This window comes from Acipenser ruthenus, chromosome 7 (genome assembly GCF_902713425.1).
Source record: "Acipenser ruthenus chromosome 7, fAciRut3.2 maternal haplotype, whole genome shotgun sequence".
NCBI classification, from domain to species: domain Eukaryota; kingdom Metazoa; phylum Chordata; class Actinopteri; order Acipenseriformes; family Acipenseridae; genus Acipenser; species Acipenser ruthenus.
This window is the reverse complement of record NC_081195.1, coordinates 19813828-19834523: the sequence shown is the minus strand read 5'-3', so window position 1 is coordinate 19834523 and position 20696 is coordinate 19813828. Positions and strand designations below refer to the sequence as shown.

At 38.8% G+C, this 20696-nt stretch overlaps 1 protein-coding gene across 15 annotated transcripts in view; it reads right to left on the bottom strand.

Annotated features, from left to right (window-relative positions):
• LOC117416038 (sorbin and SH3 domain-containing protein 1) overlaps positions 1–20696 on the bottom strand; it is an 83164-nt gene that overhangs the window by 26956 nt on the left and 35512 nt on the right. For 10 of the 15 annotated variants that reach the window (XM_059026558.1, XM_059026562.1, XM_059026564.1 and 7 more), the window contains exons 13-21: positions 20182–20256; positions 19856–19918; positions 15685–15732; positions 14937–15066; positions 12877–12991; positions 7767–7850; positions 3829–3894; positions 2949–3050; positions 664–710 (exon numbers count right to left, since the gene is read on the bottom strand). In XM_059026558.1, the coding sequence (XP_058882541.1) occupies positions 664–710; positions 2949–3050; positions 3829–3894; positions 7767–7850; positions 12877–12991; positions 14937–15066; positions 15685–15732; positions 19856–19918; positions 20182–20256 (730 nt within the window). The remainder of the gene's footprint in view (positions 1–663; positions 711–2948; positions 3051–3828; positions 3895–7766; positions 7851–12876; positions 12992–14936; positions 15067–15684; positions 15733–19855; positions 19919–20181; positions 20257–20696) is intronic. The other 5 variants (XM_059026559.1, XM_059026557.1, XM_059026561.1 and 2 more) reach the window with 5 other exon arrangements.

Genomic DNA, 20696 nt, shown 5'->3' with positions numbered 1-20696 from the left:
CTTGATATACATACAGCTGTACCTCAAAAGACATATGTATGTAACAAGACTTCTGTCTTAAAGAATTGTCCTTACCAAACTTTTTGGAACATGAAATGACTATTCTTGTATTACTCCATTATTAAAACAGATGCCTTCTTTTATCAGTAATGGTTAGCTGTTTCCAAGATGTATCTGTCTGCATAGAGTGAGTAATGCCCAGCAACAGTATAAATAAATCTCAGACAGTAAAGTTTATACTTATTCAAGCAAGCTGACTTGCCTAATTCCGTCTGCCTAAATGTTTTTTTCGTTCTGCTTCAGATCAATAAAGAAGTGCTCCAAACTAGCTTTAGTAATCACTGCATCTTCGCAGGACCGTGGGGATTCATTCTTCAGGCAGTGTTCCCGTCTCCAGTGCTTTTCATCTGAGCAGGGCAGTGAGCAAAGCCTTAATCCCACAACAAAACAGTTTTTTTCTGCTTTTCTGAAGCAAAGGAAGAACTTCAGCAGATTTGATCCCGGAAAAAAGCGGAAATGTTTAAAATACACATTTCCCCAACATAGCAACACCAAGCAAACTTATTGGATAAAGTTCAAAGGAAGAAGGGTGTTTACTGCCGATTGAAACTTCTCTGACTATAAATCACAGTTCCAAATTGAGAGAAAGTACACAGGACTTACTATTGATGAGGCTCTGCTGGGGTTTCCACAGGGCTGAATGGTGCACTCTGCAACAGACCAAACAAAGAAGTCATTGTTAAATCCCCAGGAGGATGTTTTACAGAAGAAACACAGAAATATGTCATGAGGTAGCTGGTCGGTTTTCTCTTTTCCTAGCCGGAGTCAATCAATTTAGAGGTTTAAGCAAGCTGCAAAAAGCTAGCATATGTACAACTGGCGTGGAATACAAGATACGAGCTGTGCTTTGGAAAGACACTGTTTGCAAGGTTCCCCAGAGGGAGTGACAGATTGTAGCCCAGCCACTGTGGTTGGTCTTTCCTGGCGCCCCTTTCTTTTGTCTGTGAATGAGTCACTCAGATTAAAGCCAAGAGCAGGAACAGACAGCCAGCTGGACAAGTACAGCCTGTAGAGAAATACACATGCTGCAAATCCCTTCCTAAAACTGGAGAGCTTATTTTATGAAATTCCTATTGCAGATCTGCACGAATACAATAGGCGTTGACACCACATAAGTAGAGCTTTGAAACAGCATTATCAGAACGGCAGATGTTTCACAGGATGGATTATTGTCAGCTCGTTTTTCACAATTGTTACCACTGAGTGTTAAACAAGACAAAACAATCTAGTGGTTTAGTGCAGTTAATTAGAAGTCTAGACTTTTTTGTTAATGATTCTGAGCATCCTGTTACATCTTACAAGCATGCAAGTGATCATGCTGAAAAGACTTGTGTACACCCATTATTAGATCAGCTCTCTGGTCCCCAAGCAGGCACAGGGGTACAGACTGCTTATTACTAATTCATTCAGAGAAGGTAAGACAGCACAGCAGCCCTTTCTGCCAAGTCCCATATCCGAGCAAAAACAATGCATACCAAAACGAGATCTCTAACTGTCAACCGCAGCTGGGTTTCAGTTTTTTATGGGAGTTGCGGGGAGCAGCAACAGGATTTATAGCTATTTCAAAAGGTTAAGAGTTACCATCCTCTGAATTTCTCTTTCTTTCTGTCTCTTTTATTATTTCATCAGGGGGCTCTCAGCTCTCATAGCCAGTGGGCCTGACCCACAGTAAGAACAACAGGAAAACGTTGTGAAATCCCCCTGTAAAGGCTGACTTGGGATGCAATTAACGCCTAAAAATGGATATTTGTGGAAAATGGATCTTGAAGCTGAGAGCTAAGCCATGATCAGCTGACACAATGCCAGGCAGGGATACTCTGGCAGCAGTTTACACAAGCAGAGAGAAGCAGTGGGGCTTCCACCGGCTCTGATTAACTCATGGAGAGCAGGGGGACTATCGTCATATTAGACTCCAAACACAGGGAAAGCTCTTCTGAATTAACCCTCCACTAACAAGTGAAACAGGCTGGCTACTTCAGAAAGGCTGGCTTATATCAGAAATTACTAAAAGTCCTGCCTCTAGGCTGGCCCAGGGCTTGACATAGAGCTTTTATTATCTATTCGTAGATGTTATGCATATCCAGGATTATTGCCCTCCCACAAATATTGGGACAGTAGCCCATAGTCCCAATATTTGTGAGAGAGTAGCATATGCTCTAATCATAATTCAAAATATAATTGTCTTACAGTAACACTGACACTGTACCAGTGCAACAATACAGTACTTTGTAACCTCTTACTGTAGTCTATTGTGTTGACAAGCTAGCTTTAACAATCATGTGTGAACTAAAGCACGTTAATTAAAAAATACAATATTCCTTCACATGTACAGTAATTGCTTTGGGATTTCTGTTAGTTGCATTGTATGCGCTACATTCTGTGCTCCTGGACGGACCTAATCTAATTTTTCCTTTGGGTTTAATTGTCCCATGAATACTATTACAGGGTTTAAAGTTTTTCTAAACTGTCAAGTCCTGGATTCCTTACCTGGCAATGCTGAGAGTTGGAAATAAGGGAGAAGGACTTATTGACAGAAAGAAAGCGAAAAACTTAATGACCATCTGAACAAAATTTTAAACATATACGTCTGGTTTCACAGACTCCTAACGTTACTTAAATAAGACAGTCCTGAGACTGGTGGTAATAGGGGTCTGGGAAGCACACATACATGTATTACATCAGAATCAACAGTTAACCCTTTACGGTACAATAAGGCGCACGAAACTGGGTTTAAAATGGGTTGGATCTGGTCATCCAAATTGTCAGTTTCGTCTTGATACTCGAGTCCACACTCAAATGTATTTTAAGAAGAAACCGTTTGAACAACCGCTCAATTCCATGTGTACCTTAAGGGGTTATACTTGGAGAGTGAAAAGAGCACCCAATACCTTCCACAGTCTTTTATCTTGTGCTTTATAAAGCTTCTCCATGTTCTCTAAATCTGCCTCTAACTCAGCCTGGTACAGGTAGAGATCTTTTTCTAGCTGGTCCTGATTAGAGAAGGAATGAAAATGCTCAGGGTTAGGATGAGTAGAGTTAGATCTGTATATGAAAGGACATAGAGGGGACAGGTAGACATATTGCACCGACAGCAAGAGTAGCAAGCATAGGAGGGGATTAGTCTAAACGATAAAACAGTAGCACAGCAGGTAGAAGAGCATTACACAAGGCAGCTGAGAGATCACAGACACCAACAGAGCAGAGAGTACTGATAAAATTAAAAGTTCTGCAACAAAAATATCTATCAAAGAAAATTCACCACAATACCATATATTCAGTGATTTAAATTTGATTAGGTTATTTTAGAATGTCGCATTGCAGTACAGCTGCCCTAAATGATGAGTTTTTTAATAGGTTCACCTCAAATATTTTTATACACTAGTTTCGATACCAAGTCTCTTCTTCAGGAAATTGAAGATATGGCCATTCACACTTTACTGTAAAAATGATTGCGATTTTCATGTTAAAAAACCCCGATTTGAAACCCCACTGCAAAATCTGCACCATATTTCTAAAAACTGTATATTTTGATAGATAAAACAAATGCAAAATATACACTGGGGTAGACCAAGGATTATTAAACAGTATTTTATAAACCAGAGAACATGCTCTCAAAAGAGGGAAAAATAACTCATTGACTAAGTTTGCTGTTTTCAAAATTCAGCCACTCATACAAAACAAAATACACTCGCTCCCAAACACAAAACAACCATGAGAAAAGGAAACACGAGGAACACTAGCACAAGACCCAGGCAGAAGAAGCTTTACCTTTCTATCCTCTAGAGCGAGGATAGAGCAGTCCCCTGGAGTATAATCCCAGATCTTTTTTGGAGGCTAATGGAAAGCAGAGGAGGAAGTGAGGAAAATGAACAGAAAATAGAGAAGACATCACAAGGAGAACGAGGACTGGTAAAGAAACACAGCCAGGAGGGAGGGATAAGGAGGAAGGGAGGGTCTCATTGGGAACAGCAGTTAGACAGAGACAGCAGCAATAGGACAGCCAGGTTTAAGCTTTATCCTGGGTTTCTAAAGAATAAGCAAAACTGTTTTTTTTTTTTTTAGTACAGACTTGTGCAAGCAGTATAAAATATGTATGTGTTTTATTTCATTTGTATGAATTTTTGAGGGTTTTCAAATAAATGGAGGGAAAAGCGAGGGCTTTTATTTGATAAGCATACTGTACATACCACATTGATAAAGGGCTGGGTTTCCAGGACAGCAGTGTGGATAATGGGAACAGATTGTTACACTGGTGTTTTCACAGCCTTTTCACAATGTAACTGTGCCACCACAGGCTAACATGCTGCATCCATCTCTACAGGGGCTGATGTGTGTGAATAAAAGCTCTCGGGTATTATGCGGTATGATTCTTTAGTGCTGATATGATTAAGTATCAGTTATATTTCAGTGACAGTCTTGTCTGGCATGTCTGCCTTTGTGTAATTAGCACCTGCCATTTCTATCTTGACAAGGTGAATGTGATTTATTGAGTAAATTCATTGTATAATGTATGGCTTTTGCGTAGCAATAGATATGTGGTTACACTTTTATGACTGCATTTTGATTTTTTAAAATTAATTTATTTCATTGTTTTTAACAGAACAACACACCTTTATACTCAGAAAATCATTCATTTGTTTTTCTGATTGTAGTTTTCTTGATCTTACCAGGAAGGAAACCCTAGAATACATATCTGTTAATCAATTAAAAGATACTATTTCAAAAGGCACCCCCCCCCCCCCCCCAAAAAAAAAGCTGTGGTACTCGTATATAAACTAGCACAGCTTCTGCTATTCTGCTTTCTTCAATAGAAAGTGAATGACTGAGGCATCTTATATAAGCAGCCATCTGATTTAAGCAGCTTTGTTGATTGGTTTCACTGGATTTGGCTCACTGTCCTGCTGCACTGGCCGAATGCAGGAAGAAAATAATGAATTCATGAAGGAATTCATTACAAGTCTGTCAGTAGGCAGCAGGTAGCCACCCTGACCAAATGAAATGAGGAAATAAAAGACCAATAGAATGATGAAATTAAAGAGGAATAAAACGATACAATGGTGCTCCCGAGTGGCACGTCCAGTAAAGGCGCTCCACGTGGAGTGCAGGATGCGCTCTATAGTCTGGACGTCGTGAGTTCGAGTCCAGGCTATTCCACAGCTGACAATTGGCCGAGCGTCGCCGGTGGGGAGGGAGGGTTAGGTCAACCAGGGAGTCCTCGGCTCACCGCGCACCAGCGACCCCTGTAGTCTGGCCAGGCGCCTGCGGGCTTGCCTGTAAGCTGCCCGAGAGCTGCGTTGTCCTCCGACGCTGTAGCTCCTGGGTGGCTGCAGGGTGAGTCCGCAGTGTGAAAAAAAAGTGGTCGGCTGACGGCACACGCTTTGGAGGACAGTGTGTGTTCGTCTTCGCCCTCCCGAGTCAGCACAGGGGTGGTAGCGGTGAGCTGAGCTTAAAAAAAATAATTGGCCATTCTAAATTGGGAGAAAATAATAAAAATAATTGGCAACAACTAAATTTATAAAAAAAAAATAATAATAAAATAAAAAAGATACAATGGAAGACTAAATAAAAGACTTGAAATTATGAAATAAAATTAACAAAATGATACATGAAGGAAATGATAAATTAATTAAATGATTAAATAAAATGATTGAATGAAAGGTAAATGAAATATTAAAATAAAAGCCGGATGAGATGAGAGACTAATGAAATGATGCCAGCAGGCAGACCGGCCGCTTCCCTTAATGCTGATCATGCAGGAATGAAATGAAATAAGTGAAACGAGATTAAGTGAAATGGAGGAGAATGACAACGAGTTCCAGGCAGTGGGCCAATCAACAAAACAACACCCAGGTAAGAGCATTTAGAAGATGCTACATGGGTCCTTTAAAGAAAATCAGCCTCAGTCTTCAAGAAGAACACCTTAAAGTGCTACCAAGGCTTTTAACCCTTTCAGTCATTAATTATTTTTGTCAAGCTGAAGAATGCGAAATTAAGTTAAATAATTCAAAAAGGAACTCCTTCATTGATGAGAATAGGAAAAAAAAATATTTTACATATATTTTGGTAAATGGGACTTCCCGTCAGTACTTTAAGAACTCTAAACCCCACATATTGAAAAATAACTTGCTTGATTACTGTTGAGGAATCTTTGGTCTGAAATGTCAAAACATGTTTGTACTCACTTGTACAACAGTACAGCTGATGTCATATTTTTCCTACTTGCCTTTTATCACAACAATACAGAAACCTTGGCCGCTTCTCAACATTTCTTTCATTCTAACAGGCCATGAAACAGTTAAGATAAGGCACGACTGAGAGGGTTAAATCAACTGTCAAACCTAGCACTAGCAACATTACCATTGGGTCCCTTTTTTCTTGTACATTTGGCCCCTGAAAAAAACATTAGCCTTGAATGATTAGTGGGAGATGTTTTGTGTGTGTGTGTGAGTGTGTGTGTGTCTGTAAGAGTGAATAAAACAACTCAATAGTTACACCACTTCGACAAAGCCCTAACCTAATTATCTGACCAGTAATAGTGTCACACAATCGCACAAATGTAGTTTCACATTTTACCGGCTGCCCTCCTTTCATTCATTTCGCTGCTTAATAGACAGAGCTTTTCTGCTGAGACTAACATTTAGAGCTTAATGGACGTTCATTCTGAGAAGTCTTATTATGTAAATGCCAACATCTTTTACTGAGTCAAAGTTACGTGCATTAAGTAAAAATGCATCTTTCTAACATTTACTGATACAAACATTCACCACAGCTCTCAAATATAGAAATGATATATAGAAAGAAAAAATGCCCTAATGTTTTTGAGAACAGTGGCAGGTGGAACTATATATAATGCTAAAATCAGACAGAATTATACTAATGATAAAAAAAAAAAAAAAAAAATACAGCAATGGTAAGCATCAAAATCGACATTTATTTGGGAAACCGTTTAAACTTTACTTTATTAAAAAAAGGGCTGTTTCTTATACAGTAGCTTTGACTACTGTTAGTTCTTTAAAAATAGTACCCCCAGCGATTTTTATTTATATTTTATGAATTTGTCCTTATTGACTGTTTACTGTTATATAGCCTGAATCCATTTTTGCCAACTGACTGATTCTTTTTCAAACTGATGTCTATATTTATGTCCTATGGTGTATGCTGTATTGCATAGATAACTCAGAACCTTCTTTTTGTATTGTATAGCAGACAAACCCCACAGCACTGGTTGAGAGTTTCATCTAGTTATACACAGCACTGATCACCTACTTCCAACAGCAATATGATAAAGAGAGCACTTGGGTTGCCAATGATTTTGTGCCACAGTAACAACTACCTTTTGTAATTGGAATGTGTTTGGTCTGGCTGCTTTTCACATAGAGAATATAAAATAAACACTAAAATGTTACTCAATGCTCTGATTAAGCAAGAAGGTTAAAGGCATGGACAACAGCTGCCGACCTTCTCCTACAGAGAAAGTGGTGAAATTAGTGGGAGGACTACAGGACACAACAACAGACATGAATACACAAGACACCTAGAGCACTGGCCAACCACAAAACCAGGTCAGCTGATACCCATGTCCATCGCATACAGTATCACAGCATGCTTCGTAACAGCACAGCTAACAACAAGGAACAGATTGGATAATGGGAAACACTGACATTACATTTCAGTGGACAGTACTGCATGTGGGCCACAAGACTTACCGGTTTTCCAAACTCCATCTCTGAAAAGAATTTATACCACGGTTCACTCTCTAAATCTATTTCTTCAGGGCTTATATCCCGAGTCTACAAGGGTAGCAAGAAGATGGAGGAGGGGAGAGAAGAAACAGATTGAGTACAGATGAGAAAAGGACAGAGTGCTCTTCAAAGATGCAGTATCTTGGTTTAGGTATTAACATGTACAATAATTGAACATGGGGCTGCATACAAGTTTAATGCCTGGTCATAGATGACTACTGTATTTTTAATCGCAATATTATTTATACTATTGTAAGCTGCTTTTCTTTTGATAAAGAAAATAGACTTTTTAGTTCAGGCAGATAGCTGAAACATTAATCTCCTTGACTAAAATGTTTCTTCAGTTCTGTTTAGATTTTCTGTTTTCTTTTTAAAATCAAAAAGTTAAATTTTATGATGGTGCTGCTTTATTATCACCGTTCTGTTTGACCGTCAATCTGTCATTAATTTATAACGTTTGTACCAGTCTAAAAAATACATAAAACGTGTATGATTATGTTTGAATACTTTGTTTCAAAGAAGTATAATGTACAATAACATACGGATGGTAGAGGCCTACATTGACTGGATCTGATTATAAAACATTGCTGCTATTGTACACAGGGCAGCTTTAGACTCAGTACGAACAGATGAAAGTTCCGGAAGTTTAGGCTGTATATTCAGTGCTGCTTGAACAAGAGCCAAGAACTCATTTCGGTTTGTTTTCATTAGAATACCCCTGACTTTCATATATTTCCTACTGTTGGTACTGTGTACAAAGTACTGCGGTAAATTTATTTGTAAAAAACTGCATATAACTTAAAGGGATATCCAAACCACATTTCAGAATATTAATTTTGTACCCTTTTAATAGCCTATATTATATGTGCTTTGTATAATTTCCTGTTACAGTTTCTGCTTTTCATTATTTACCAAGGGTGTGGACTTGTAATTTATGCCCCCTCTGCTACTGTGGGGGACAGCAATTAGAGCTGCACACCACTAGTGGCCATTTTTAAATCATATGTTATCTTACTCATTGTGGCATCCCACCATTATGTACATCACTGATACTCAAAAAGATTTCTCAAGGAATTACATACCAAGACGGGCCACAGGCCAGAGACCAGAAGTGCATATTATCTCATGCCAAGACTGGCCATATTATAAGACCATACACTAAGTCAATATATGGTTAAGCTAGGGTAGGGTTGTCATGACAGATAGATCACATATATATATGGAAGACATTTGTATATAATTAAAAAACTGAAATCATTTTAGGGTCAGCTGCGTGGCCAATCACAAGGTTACCGAGAAACAGGGTTGTTGGTTTAATATAATGCTGCATATTGAACAAACTACTGCAATTATCAGCCCTGATTATTATTAAATAAAGAAACTCTTGTTTCCCAAAGAAAATCACCCAACTGCCACTAAGTTTGAAAAATGCAGCCCCTGAACTAGTCCCCTTCCTGTCACATGTTACATTTCCTGTAGGTGATAGTGGAGCTAATCTGTCCAACAACAGATATGGAGCGTAAAAATACAGCGCTAGTGACTTCATCGAATTCTCTGAATCACCCTTCCTGCTGTGTTGCGTTTCTATTTTTGAAAGCCAGCATTACTCCTAAAAGCCAATTTCTTAAAACCGAGCTTAGATGTACCTTAATCATCTATTTATATCCAATCGTGGTGCATGTAGTCATTATAAAATGACTGGGGTATTCCAAGATACTGCATCCTCAAAGGGTGAATGCCTGTGACACAAGTTGCTTTGCATGCACTCTGATGACAGTTTGATACATTAATAGAAACCATACAATCTTTACAATGTCATGACCAGTGAATAATGAGAAATGAGCCTGCACTTTAACAGCAAGTGGGGAAAGAAATGTGTGGAATGGAGCTGAGAAAGATGCAAGATCACAGCAAACTGTTTAAACATTCAAAGTCTGGCTGGCTTGGTTTTACGAGGCTGGCAATTAACACTAGAACGACCAAGGCAGTCATTTTGACAGTTTTTGGAATTTAAATTTAAAATTGCAGTGCATGTGTTTAAGATACAGAGCTGTGCTTTCCTGACTTTTCCTAAATATATGTAATAATTACCCTGACAAAGAAAGAATCGCATAGCTGCAAAAATTAGGGAGATAAAATACTGTCATACCTATTCTGATTAGGTGCGGTCAAATTGACCGCTACATATAAAACATATTATAATAATTAAATGTTGCGGTATTATTCGTATTTATCAGTCGGGACTTGCCGCCATGTACTGAAGTTTGATTATATCATCTGCATTTCTCAAGTGAGCAGTCTTCTGACATTTTTATTGTTTCAATGAGCCTCCTGCTAACCCATCAATCAGCATGGACAGCTCACGGCGCTAGGCTGTCTGTCTGCACTCTGATTACTATACAAGTCAATCGTTTTTCTAAGAAATTCATTGTTACCCCAATACATATTGAAAATGGATTGCGGAAGACGCAGGACAGGAAAGCAATGTTTGAAATTACTGCAAAGTTTACCAAACAACGATTCTGATGCAGCAGAGACAGACAATGATGAATCTGGCTCTGAAGCAGACTGGGTTTGTGAAGATGAATCTTCCAGCAGCGACAGTGAGAAGGATGCCAGCAAAGTGCCAGGACCGAGTGCGCGAAGAGAGTGTAGGAGATCCCGTGGGAGAAGAAGCAATCCTGTGGCAGCCCCAGCAAGGACACCAGCCACTTCACCTGCATCGGCCCCTGAACCTGATACAGCCGCTACTTCACCTAAGGCGGCCGCTTTTCCAGTGGTAGCATCAGCACCACCTGGCAATTAAGAGGCTGGTAATGGTGGCACTGTTTGGAAAACTATAAATCCTGGTGTTGAAGCTGCAGGTAGACGAGGTGAACATAATATTTTGAGGGAAGTTCCAGGGCCCACGGTACATGCAAAACGCAACATTGATGAGAGCGCATTGAGTGCTTTTCGCCTATTGATTGACATGCATACGCTTCACCACATACAACATTGCACTGAAGCAGAATCCCACCGACAAACTACATGATGATCCCTGGTCAATGCCCTTGGAGGACTTAGAAGCTTTCATTGCAGTAGTATATGCCCGTGGAGCATTTGATGCCAGAAGCCTGGGTTATTGTTGATAGCTATGCCAAATACGCAAAGTCTGCGGTAAGTGCACTGCCTATTTTGAAAAGCGCATGATCTGTGTGATTTGTGCCAGCACTTAGAGTTTGTAAATGATTGTTAATGAGGCCCATTCTGTTCAAATATTTACTTATTCATGTCATTTCAATTATAGTATGTCTGTGTATAAACGCATAGCTTCGGTTGCGCATATGCGCTTTGTTATGTAGGCAATATAAACCCATTTATTTAAAAAAAAATATGTTACTTATTTACATTGTTTCAGTTGTACAGTTTTGTATGTACATGATATACCTGTACATACACACATTTATTTTCAAATATTTGTTTATTTAATTTTTTACAGTTTTTTGAGGTTGCACTTTATGTAATATGTATATATAAACACATTTCTGTTCAAATGTTTATTATGTTTATTTACAATGTTTCTGTTGTGTAGATGCTTTATATGACGTTCCTGAATAAAACTACGACTTATATTCAATTGTTTGTCCTTTCATTATAATGTTTATGTTGTTTTTAATACGCCTGTCAAATTGACCGCTCATGGTTGTTCAAGGAATGTGTATAAACACGGTCGTTCTAGTGTTAAAGGCTGGCTTTTATATAACTAACATGAGCTTTTCCAGCCTGCTTACACATCTATTCTATTCTTGGTTGCTGTGGTGTTCAATGTGAAAGGTGCAATCACATATACTTTATTATCGATTAACACAAGCACAGCTGTAATTCCAGACGTTTCAGGGATGTCAGCACACACTCACGCACAGAATACTAGCAACCAGTCAGACAAACAGAAGCACTAAGCATCCTGAACGACCCCGAAAGAAACCTGCTTATTGTTCCTTGAGACTTCACCTTCATATATATCTTTAGCTAAACGTTGTTTAAACATATACCTATAGGGCTAAATACAATCTTCCTTTTTATGTCTAACACCTCATACTATAATAAAATCAATCAAATCCTAGATAATCCAGAATTTTTTGTTTGTTTGTTTTTATCATTTTGGAGATGATACACGCTGCTAGCATTTCATAATGAGTGTTCCTTCTGGGATTCACATACCCTAGAAAACCATTAACAAAATATGAGATAATAGAAAATGAGAAACCATAGCTTAAATCCCTTAAGAACAAAACAAGAAAAAAACTGCTTCCTAAGAAGGATAAATGACATAAACAGAAGACCGCATTGTCTCGCCAGTGTAAACATGCATCATCGAAGACTGTTAAATAAAGCTTTACACCAGTGGATTGGTATCTATGTTATTTCACAGCAGCCAAAAGGAACGCAGCCCGCAAATGCAAGCCAAAATAAGTGAACCGTGAATGCCCTGGATTTAACTCAATGTCTGAAACTGGCTCCTGAATAAATTATAAAACTGTGCAAGGCAGCTAAACTGAAAGTAGGTCCTTTATTCTTTTCATATAGGGAGTCCTTGGTCTCAGCTAGTAATCATCTAAATACTTTCCCAAATAAATACAAATTAAACTATTAAATACATCCTGCACAAATGAATGACCATTGTCTGAAAAAAGTCAATCTCTTTTTATAACCCATTAAATCTATCAAGTCATTATATTACGTACACAACTCCCAAACCTCCAATACAATAAACACCTTGCCTTTGAACACAACACATGCAAAACAATGATCTACAGGGAGACAAAAAACAGTCATAGTAGGACAAAGAATTAAATGAGTAATCTGAACTACTTACAAAACCGCATGACATCACAAAAGCTCCCCACAAACACAGACAATTCAAACAACGATTCCATTGCAAATAGCCTTATGGTTCCATTCTATAGAGTGCTACGATTTTCCCACACCGTCAGACAGGCAGACTGAGAAACACACATAATGCATATAGGAATGTATGACATGTGCAATGCTGGGGCAGGACGGAGGCAAGCACACTGCTCTTACACCATACCGCTTTCTCCTGCCTCAGCACTGAGGACTTCCCCGGCTCATATTCGAAGATGCTCTTGGGCTCAGCACGGTATTTCCTGGTGTCAACCTTCTTGTCTGGGGGCTCCCAGTCATTCCTAAGGAAGAGAGACCAATTTACTTGTCAGTTTCCATGGAAACGTGTGTTTTGTTGTTTTTTTGGCCACTGATCTCACCCCTCCCCTCACTATAGTTAATCCCAGTTTAATCAGGGCGCTTCAGATCCGAGGCAGGAAACCTGCTCCCTAGGGATTTTGCCACATAAAAGCTTAATTTTCTTTTTATCGCTGTTTTTACAGCGAGGTCCGAACTGTTTAGACTTTTATTGACAATTAAGGGTACTTCTAAGCATGCATTGACGAAGCAGCGTTTGTGTTATATTGCACACAACAAAGGACTGCACATGTTTTTCTATTTGTACTAGCTTTGAAGAGACATTTCTGATATGATATAATACTGTGTGAAACCGAAATTCAGTCTTTGTTGCTTCGCTATCAGACTTAAACATACAAAAAAAAGAAATAAGTGAAATATTGAAAATTGTGAACCTGGCTCCATATATTACATGTACAATTTACTGTGACCATGGCTAAACCCTGAATAATGAAATATTGCAATATTGACTAGTGAAATGTCGTCGTCTTTTTTTTTTTTTTTTCCATTTAGTAGTCACCAATTCGTTTTTTGTTATTTTCTCCCCAATTTAATAATGTCCAATTATTTTTTACGCTCGGGAGGGGGGAAGACGAACACATGCTGTCTTCCGAAGCGTGTGCCGTTAGCCGCCTGTTTTTTTACACACTGCAGACTCACCATGCAGCCACCCAGAGCTACAGCGTCAGAGGACAACGCAGCCCTGGGCAGCTTATAGGCAAGCCCACAGGCACCAGGCCAGACTACAGGGGTCGCTGGTGCGCGGTGAGCCGAGGACACCCTGGCCGACCTAACTCTCCCTCCCCCCGGGTGGCGCTCAGCCAATTGTGTGCCACCCCCTGGGAGCTCCCGTCCTCGGTCGAACCGACGACGTCCAGGCTATAGGGCGCATCCTGCACTCTACGCGAGTGCTTTTACTGGATGAGCCACTCAGGAGCCCCATGTGAAATGTCTTCTAGTCGAAACGTTTGTCATTGAATTGATTACGTTTCTTTTACTATTTCTAAATTTAGCACTACCAATAACCTATTGAGTTAATAGTAAAACTTCAACATGTACGGCTTGTTAACGCACTTTTAGAAAAAAAATTGACGTTGACGCAAAAATTAATTGGGCAATTCATTTTTAACAGAATTATTATGAAAAGTTATATTCACCATATTAATAAACAATAATTAAAACCAAGTGCATGCTGCTGAATACTGGGAATCTAAGGCCAAATAATACTGAAGAATCCAGGGAACATCCCTCAGTGTGACAAGAGGACTGCATTTGCACCTTTTCTCTGCCCTACTAGAGGTGTTTGTTTATATTGAATTTCCTAAATGCTTAAACTGCAGTATTAACCTCAACTGCAAGCAAGGCTAGTGTGGCCTGCTGCGCCATGTGCTTGCAGCTTACTTGTGGTTTTAAAACTTTCTGCTCAGTATTGAGGTTAACTGCAGTCACTTCTCAGCAGGACAGCCAAAGGATTATCCGTGTCAACAAACACCTCCATTAATCATTTGTAGTCAAGACTTTATCTGTTTCAACACATTGGTGGTGAATTATTTATAAGATCACCACACTGCCATATGGAGAAGCAATCATGTCAAGCTCCAGACACCTAGGGAGATTTGACAAACTAGCTAATGTCTTCCAACGCAACCCTGGCTGAGGACACCAGCAGGTACACCACAGAATTTCAATAAAAGCATAAAACCAGTCCCAGTTAGAAATAATTTCAGTTTAATTTAAGGAAGTTTAAGTAAGTCTGGTTTTGAATTTGTATCTTGAAAGTGTATTTTTACCTTTTGAAAAAATGGAGTCATTTACACTTGAGTAAAACGCTTTGAAACTCAGCCCCATTGCATCAATGGCGGCTCTATGTGCGAGTGGTGGAGCCGTTACCTTTCTGTGGTCGGTTTCAGTGAAGAGGAGCGGGTTGGCAGAGGCAGTGTGGTGGACCTCTTCACTGAGGCCTCTGCATCGATACTGTCCACTGCGCTTTTCGAGCGAGGCACACACGACTGACTTCTCACTGCAACAAGCAGCGGATCCCATATTCATGCAAGAGAGAAAACATTGAGCAAATACAGTACAACAAGCTATGTCAGGGACATCCCTTCTCAAAGTTTACCAAAGTAAAAAAGCAGCAAAGTGTAATAAAGCACAGTGAAAACATTGTAAAGCACAGGTAAGCATTGTAAAGCCGAGAGGTATGGTAAAGCATAATAAATAGCATGCCCAACCATGGTAAACTATAGTAAATGTCTAGTATAATCATGACAAAAGCTTGGGAATACTGCTAAATTACTGTGGTACTTTTAGAAGGGATACATCCCAGCTATCAGTACCAGATACACCTATCTATCATGAAAAGTACTCCATAAGTTACAGACATACAGACGGATAAGCAGTCTCTAAAATGTGTCCTAAAAACCTAATTCTACTTCCTTTTGCAGCCTGTTTTTTACAGTTACCATTTTAAACGTGAACTGTGTTGTAATACAAGTAAACAACATTGGCACATGCTGAAATTAGCTGATAGTTACAAATTTTGAACCATTTTTAAATGTATTTACTTTCACAAAAACAGCTGTCCCAGTGCTCTATTACACCTAAAATGTTTTTTTTTCCAATAACAGACTGTACTTACTCTCTTCAGAGTACGAGTGCCTGGGAGAGTACAAATCCGAGTCTTCATCTGCAATGTAAATAAAAGGGAAATATGAGTTTTTAAACCAGAACAGGAATTTATTTATTGGCCTTTTCACACATAGTAAAGGTTCAAAGCCAAGCTGGGGCTCACAACCTATAAGTACCACAGCAAAAAATTTTTTTTTTTTAATTACCTCCAGGTTAAAGCACTACCTGGAGCATGTAGGAATTCAGCAAAGGAATTACAAGTATTTCAAAACTGCAACAGACAGGGCTGAGAACACAACAAGGGCTGTATTAGCTGTTAGGCCGGAGATACATGAGCAATTATTTCTCAGCATATGTTCAGCTGACACTGTGTGTGTTCAGCCAATTATATTGCATTTTCTAATCACCGGATTTCATTCTCAGTTTTGCTAAATAGGAAGTTTGGCTACAGACATGTGGACGCATGAGGAAACTTTCTGGTCCACACTTGAGATTTTTTTTTTTTGTCAATGTCTTTTCAAAATGATTCCAATTAGTATACAGCAGCACCTGCTGAAACATGTGTGCTGCAAATAGACGCCATCTAAAATTGCTTACAATAATTGTCAATGTTGCAGTGTGTGTGTGGCACATTTAGCAACTATAATTCAGTTGTCAATTTTCTTGTTATCAATTAAGCAAGGCAAATTGCTTGTGTATCTTCGGCCTTATAATGCATCTTGAATTGTATAGTTTAAGTAACTCTCAACATCTTGGCTGCTATTCTCTTCTACACTGTCCATTCAGAACTGTTCAAAAGAAGTGCCCACAGGCATCCCTGGTTTGTGGGACCTGCACCAATAATATTCTGTATACAAGGGTGGCACAATAATTTGACCACTTGCCATAACACTGTCAACAGGGAGTGGCACTGGTTCACCCGACCAGCTGGTGGGTGAATAATTTGTTTTTATAAATCATATTAAATGCTAATGTTCTGAAACATTAATAATTTGTTTTCAATATGGAACATATTAGCCCTCAACGTTTCCAAAAATACATGATTCCATCAAAAGTGTAAAAGGGTACCATCAAATGCAGATTCCAATCATGTCTTTAACTATTATTATTTATTTCTTTCTTAGCAGACACCCATATCCAGGGTGACTTACAATTATTAAACTGACCATGTCCTAAACATCATAATAATTTAACTATACCTATCCTGTAGTAGAAGGCCATAGCTGTTTATGTACAGTACATATTGCAGGTCTTTCTGGTTTATTGCTCAACCCCTGTATATATTTAATTATAAATACATAAACACAGTTTAATACCTTTTTTCACCTTTCATTTTTCAATTTTCCTTTGTATCATTCACACTTCTTTTTTTTTTTACCATGCTGGATTTAGCACACCAGGATATCTGCATTACCAAGCTCTCTTCAAGCCACCAATTTCACCAACACCAAGCAGCATCCAGCTGTCAAATGTGTAGGGCACAAGGGACATGATGATAAAGAAGCGCTGGGTACTCCAGAGACACACAAGAAGCCTAACAGTGAAACAGATGCCTTTGGTACAGTGTGTCTCAGCAATCTCTGAGAACACAGATGCTGGGTTGTGAATGGTCTCCACTAGGAATGAAAAGCAGCCAAAAGAAAGGAATGGAGAAACGAAAGAAAAAATCTACAAAGCACACAGCTAAACAGCTCTCACCACCACAGCCTGAGTGGACTGGCTTTGAGAAACACCAGGCCTGGATCCAATACGACTCAATACTCGCTCGGGAAGCACAGGTTTCAAATCGAGACTTGATAAAGAAAATCAGGTTCAAGTGTTCTTTAGGAAATAACTGAAACAGAAGTGGTCCAATATGCTCTAACCTTTTTACTGGCAAACAAATAAGACAAAAATGTCTCCTGGTGTGCCTTATAGAGACATGTGCACACTCATTTATTTGACTGAACTGACAATATTTCATATGCTTAATCCTTCTAAGAATTACAGTAGATATGCAGTTCTAAAAACTGCATTTGAAATTCTTTTACGCATTAGATTTTATGGTTATTATTATTATTTGTTTATTTAGCAGATGCCTTTATCCAAGGTGACTTACAGAGACTAGAGGTTAAGCTGTACCTTGTAGGCAAGAGATGTTTGCTCTGTGACAAATATATATGATCTAGTTGTATTTTGCTCATGGTAATGGACAGTGATAGTGACTATAGATAATTAAACTGCATGCCAGCAGACTTTATCCCACATCCCTGTTAAAGTCGTGTTGAAGCGAACTCGACAGGTCAGTGACTTGCTGGCAGGCTACACCACCGCTTCCATCAGCTCCAACTCATCTTTTGTTTTTTCATTGACACTTTATAGTTTTGTTCACCAGGGCCTTACAAGCACATATTGACGTTATTTTTTTTTTAGGAAATGAATACATTAAAAGGAATATGACACACAAACCCAAGATGGCATTTATTTCAGCTATGGTTTGCTTCCCAATGCAGACTGTCAGAGAGACAGACGTTAAAGGTTGTCATCATAAATGTATGTTTCTTTTTTATGCTTCTTGTATATCTGGAAAGATGTATGTAGCTTATGGGTTACTAGACTCTAAAAGAAGACGACAAACAACACAGAAGGTAGAGAGGGAATGAAAATCAAGGTGTACGATGGAAAACAGATGGGAAGTGTTGGTTTGGACAGTGCTGAAAGAGGAGAACAGGGCAAGCACATCTGATTTGCAGACATGCAGATGTTCGGAAAGGAATTATTTGCAATCGTGTGCACAGGATTTGTTGCAGACTCTTCAGAGTTTAATATGGGGCTTTTAGGAGCCATTATATAGGAGATAGTGTTTATAAAACCCAGCGGCCATTTTCTATAATCCCTGTCAGTCTATGGCTATATACAAGCATGTCTTTCTGCTACTTTTCTATGTACTGCAAATACACTATGGCAGTTTAGTATGCTACATTCCAATACTTTTATAACAGGTAATAACAAATATAGTGCAAATTTAAAAAAAATAAATACACAAATTTTATTTACATTCTACGTTTCTAAAGTAGATATATGTTTACTGTTTGGTTCCATTTAGACAGTTACATTATTATAAAAAAATATATATATTACATATTCCACAAAGTAGTTTTGTGTTCCCCATAGTCAATGAGAAAGGCAAGATATTTTGTTTGCATAATGTTAAAAAAATATAAAAAGCAAAATATGCCAGACTAACTGCAATTAAGGATGTGAAATTACAGCTGTCTGTTTCTGGTCATCTTGCCAGGACACTCTTGTAAAACAGGCCTCGGTCTCAATGGATTTTTTCCTGGTTCAAGAATGAATAAATACAAAAATACCTATACCTGCTGCATGCTTTGCACACAAGCCAACAAAAGAGAACTTTTAATTTGAGATAATTATTACCGTGGCTTGAGATAGACACTTGACTGTTTTATCTCCCGGATGATTCGCTAGCTCTGCTGTTTTTATGAAATGCTTCTTTTCAGTTTGACCATTCATTGCATTTCTCACTGGTAAGAGAAATTGAAGTGATAAAATGGGATGCAGCCTCTTTTATCCAAATCTCTTGCTCACACCAGACAGGCGCCTTGACTGGTTTGAGAGTTATGGGCCTGACAGACCTTGTGACGTTCATAAACCAGGATTGTACAGCCAACTAAACTCGGAATCAAGGGGTCCTTGGTCCTTTTCAACTAATAAACATGGGCCATCTGTTCTTAATGGGTGGATTAGAAACCGAGGATGCTTCAACTTACATAGTTAACCATTTGACCTTCATATTTTTTTTTCTTTTGTCATGCCATCCCTGTCCATTTTGTTATTCAGTACCTAAAAACTGCTTTCGCAAAGCTGTGTGTTGTGAGTGAGAGAATGGAGCGCTGTTTAGTGTAATAAGCGGACGACATTCAGCAGTTATATACATTTCAGATAATTGCTGAATGCCCCAAAACATTGCGTAGCAAATAAAAAAGTAAATAGAGGAGCCTCTCACAACAAAACCTTCAAATCACTGGGCTGTCAGCTGTTAGGCACAAGCACTGCAAAGCTATGCAAAGGTCAGCAGGGGGTAAGGCAAAAGCTTCAGAAGGTGACAGAACTAAGCAATGTAGTTAGACCTTCCAACCCAGTGAAAGTAGTGCAACAAAATACATTTTCCTCGCTGTTACCTTCAGAATTAGGACTAGGTGTGGAGACAGGAAACTGGTAGGTAGGAGCATAAGGGTTTTCCTCTGCAGCAGAGAAATACAGTGGATTTGAAAATCCATTTTTTTCCTGTACCCATTATATTTATTAAAAACATTCAATTACAGTTATGCTTTTATATATATATATATATATATATATATATATATATATATTATTTTTTTTTGAACTACAGTTAGAATCTGAAGAAGCAAGATGTTAGTTCTACACGTGGAACATAAGAGAATCTACAGTTACTGCTGAGACACAAAACTACATCGCTGGCTAGCTGAGGCGGCAGCAGCAGTACCTTCTATTTTGTTCAGCTTTTCGGTGGGTTCAGGGAATTTGTAGGTAGGGTGGTAAGGGTTTTCCTCAGGAGAATCTGAGCAGAAACAGCGGATTTCAGAAAGAGAAAAGAGAGACTATTTAAGAGTGTACAGGATGTTGCAAACAGATCATGCATAGAAACAGACAAACACCTTTTGCAAAGATTACAGACTGTGAGACTCCTAAGCACCCCCTCTACCAGTCTAGTCAGATACCCAAAGGCTCTCCTGAGCCTCCGAGCCTTCATTTTACAAGGTGGAAATGGAAAGAAAATGGAAAACATCAGAAGGAGGGGGTGAAAAAAGGTGTGGACTGGATACAGCCTGCTTCAGAACGTTACAGTTTGTTTTCATTTTCCGGATATGCCATATCCTACAAGAGCCTGTTTTGTAAAACAGTAATAACCAAGGTAACATATATTCCTGACAAGTCCTTGTTCTTCTGTTCGTATTTTCAAGACTTTATTTTGACTCGGACAAAGACCATTTATCTTGC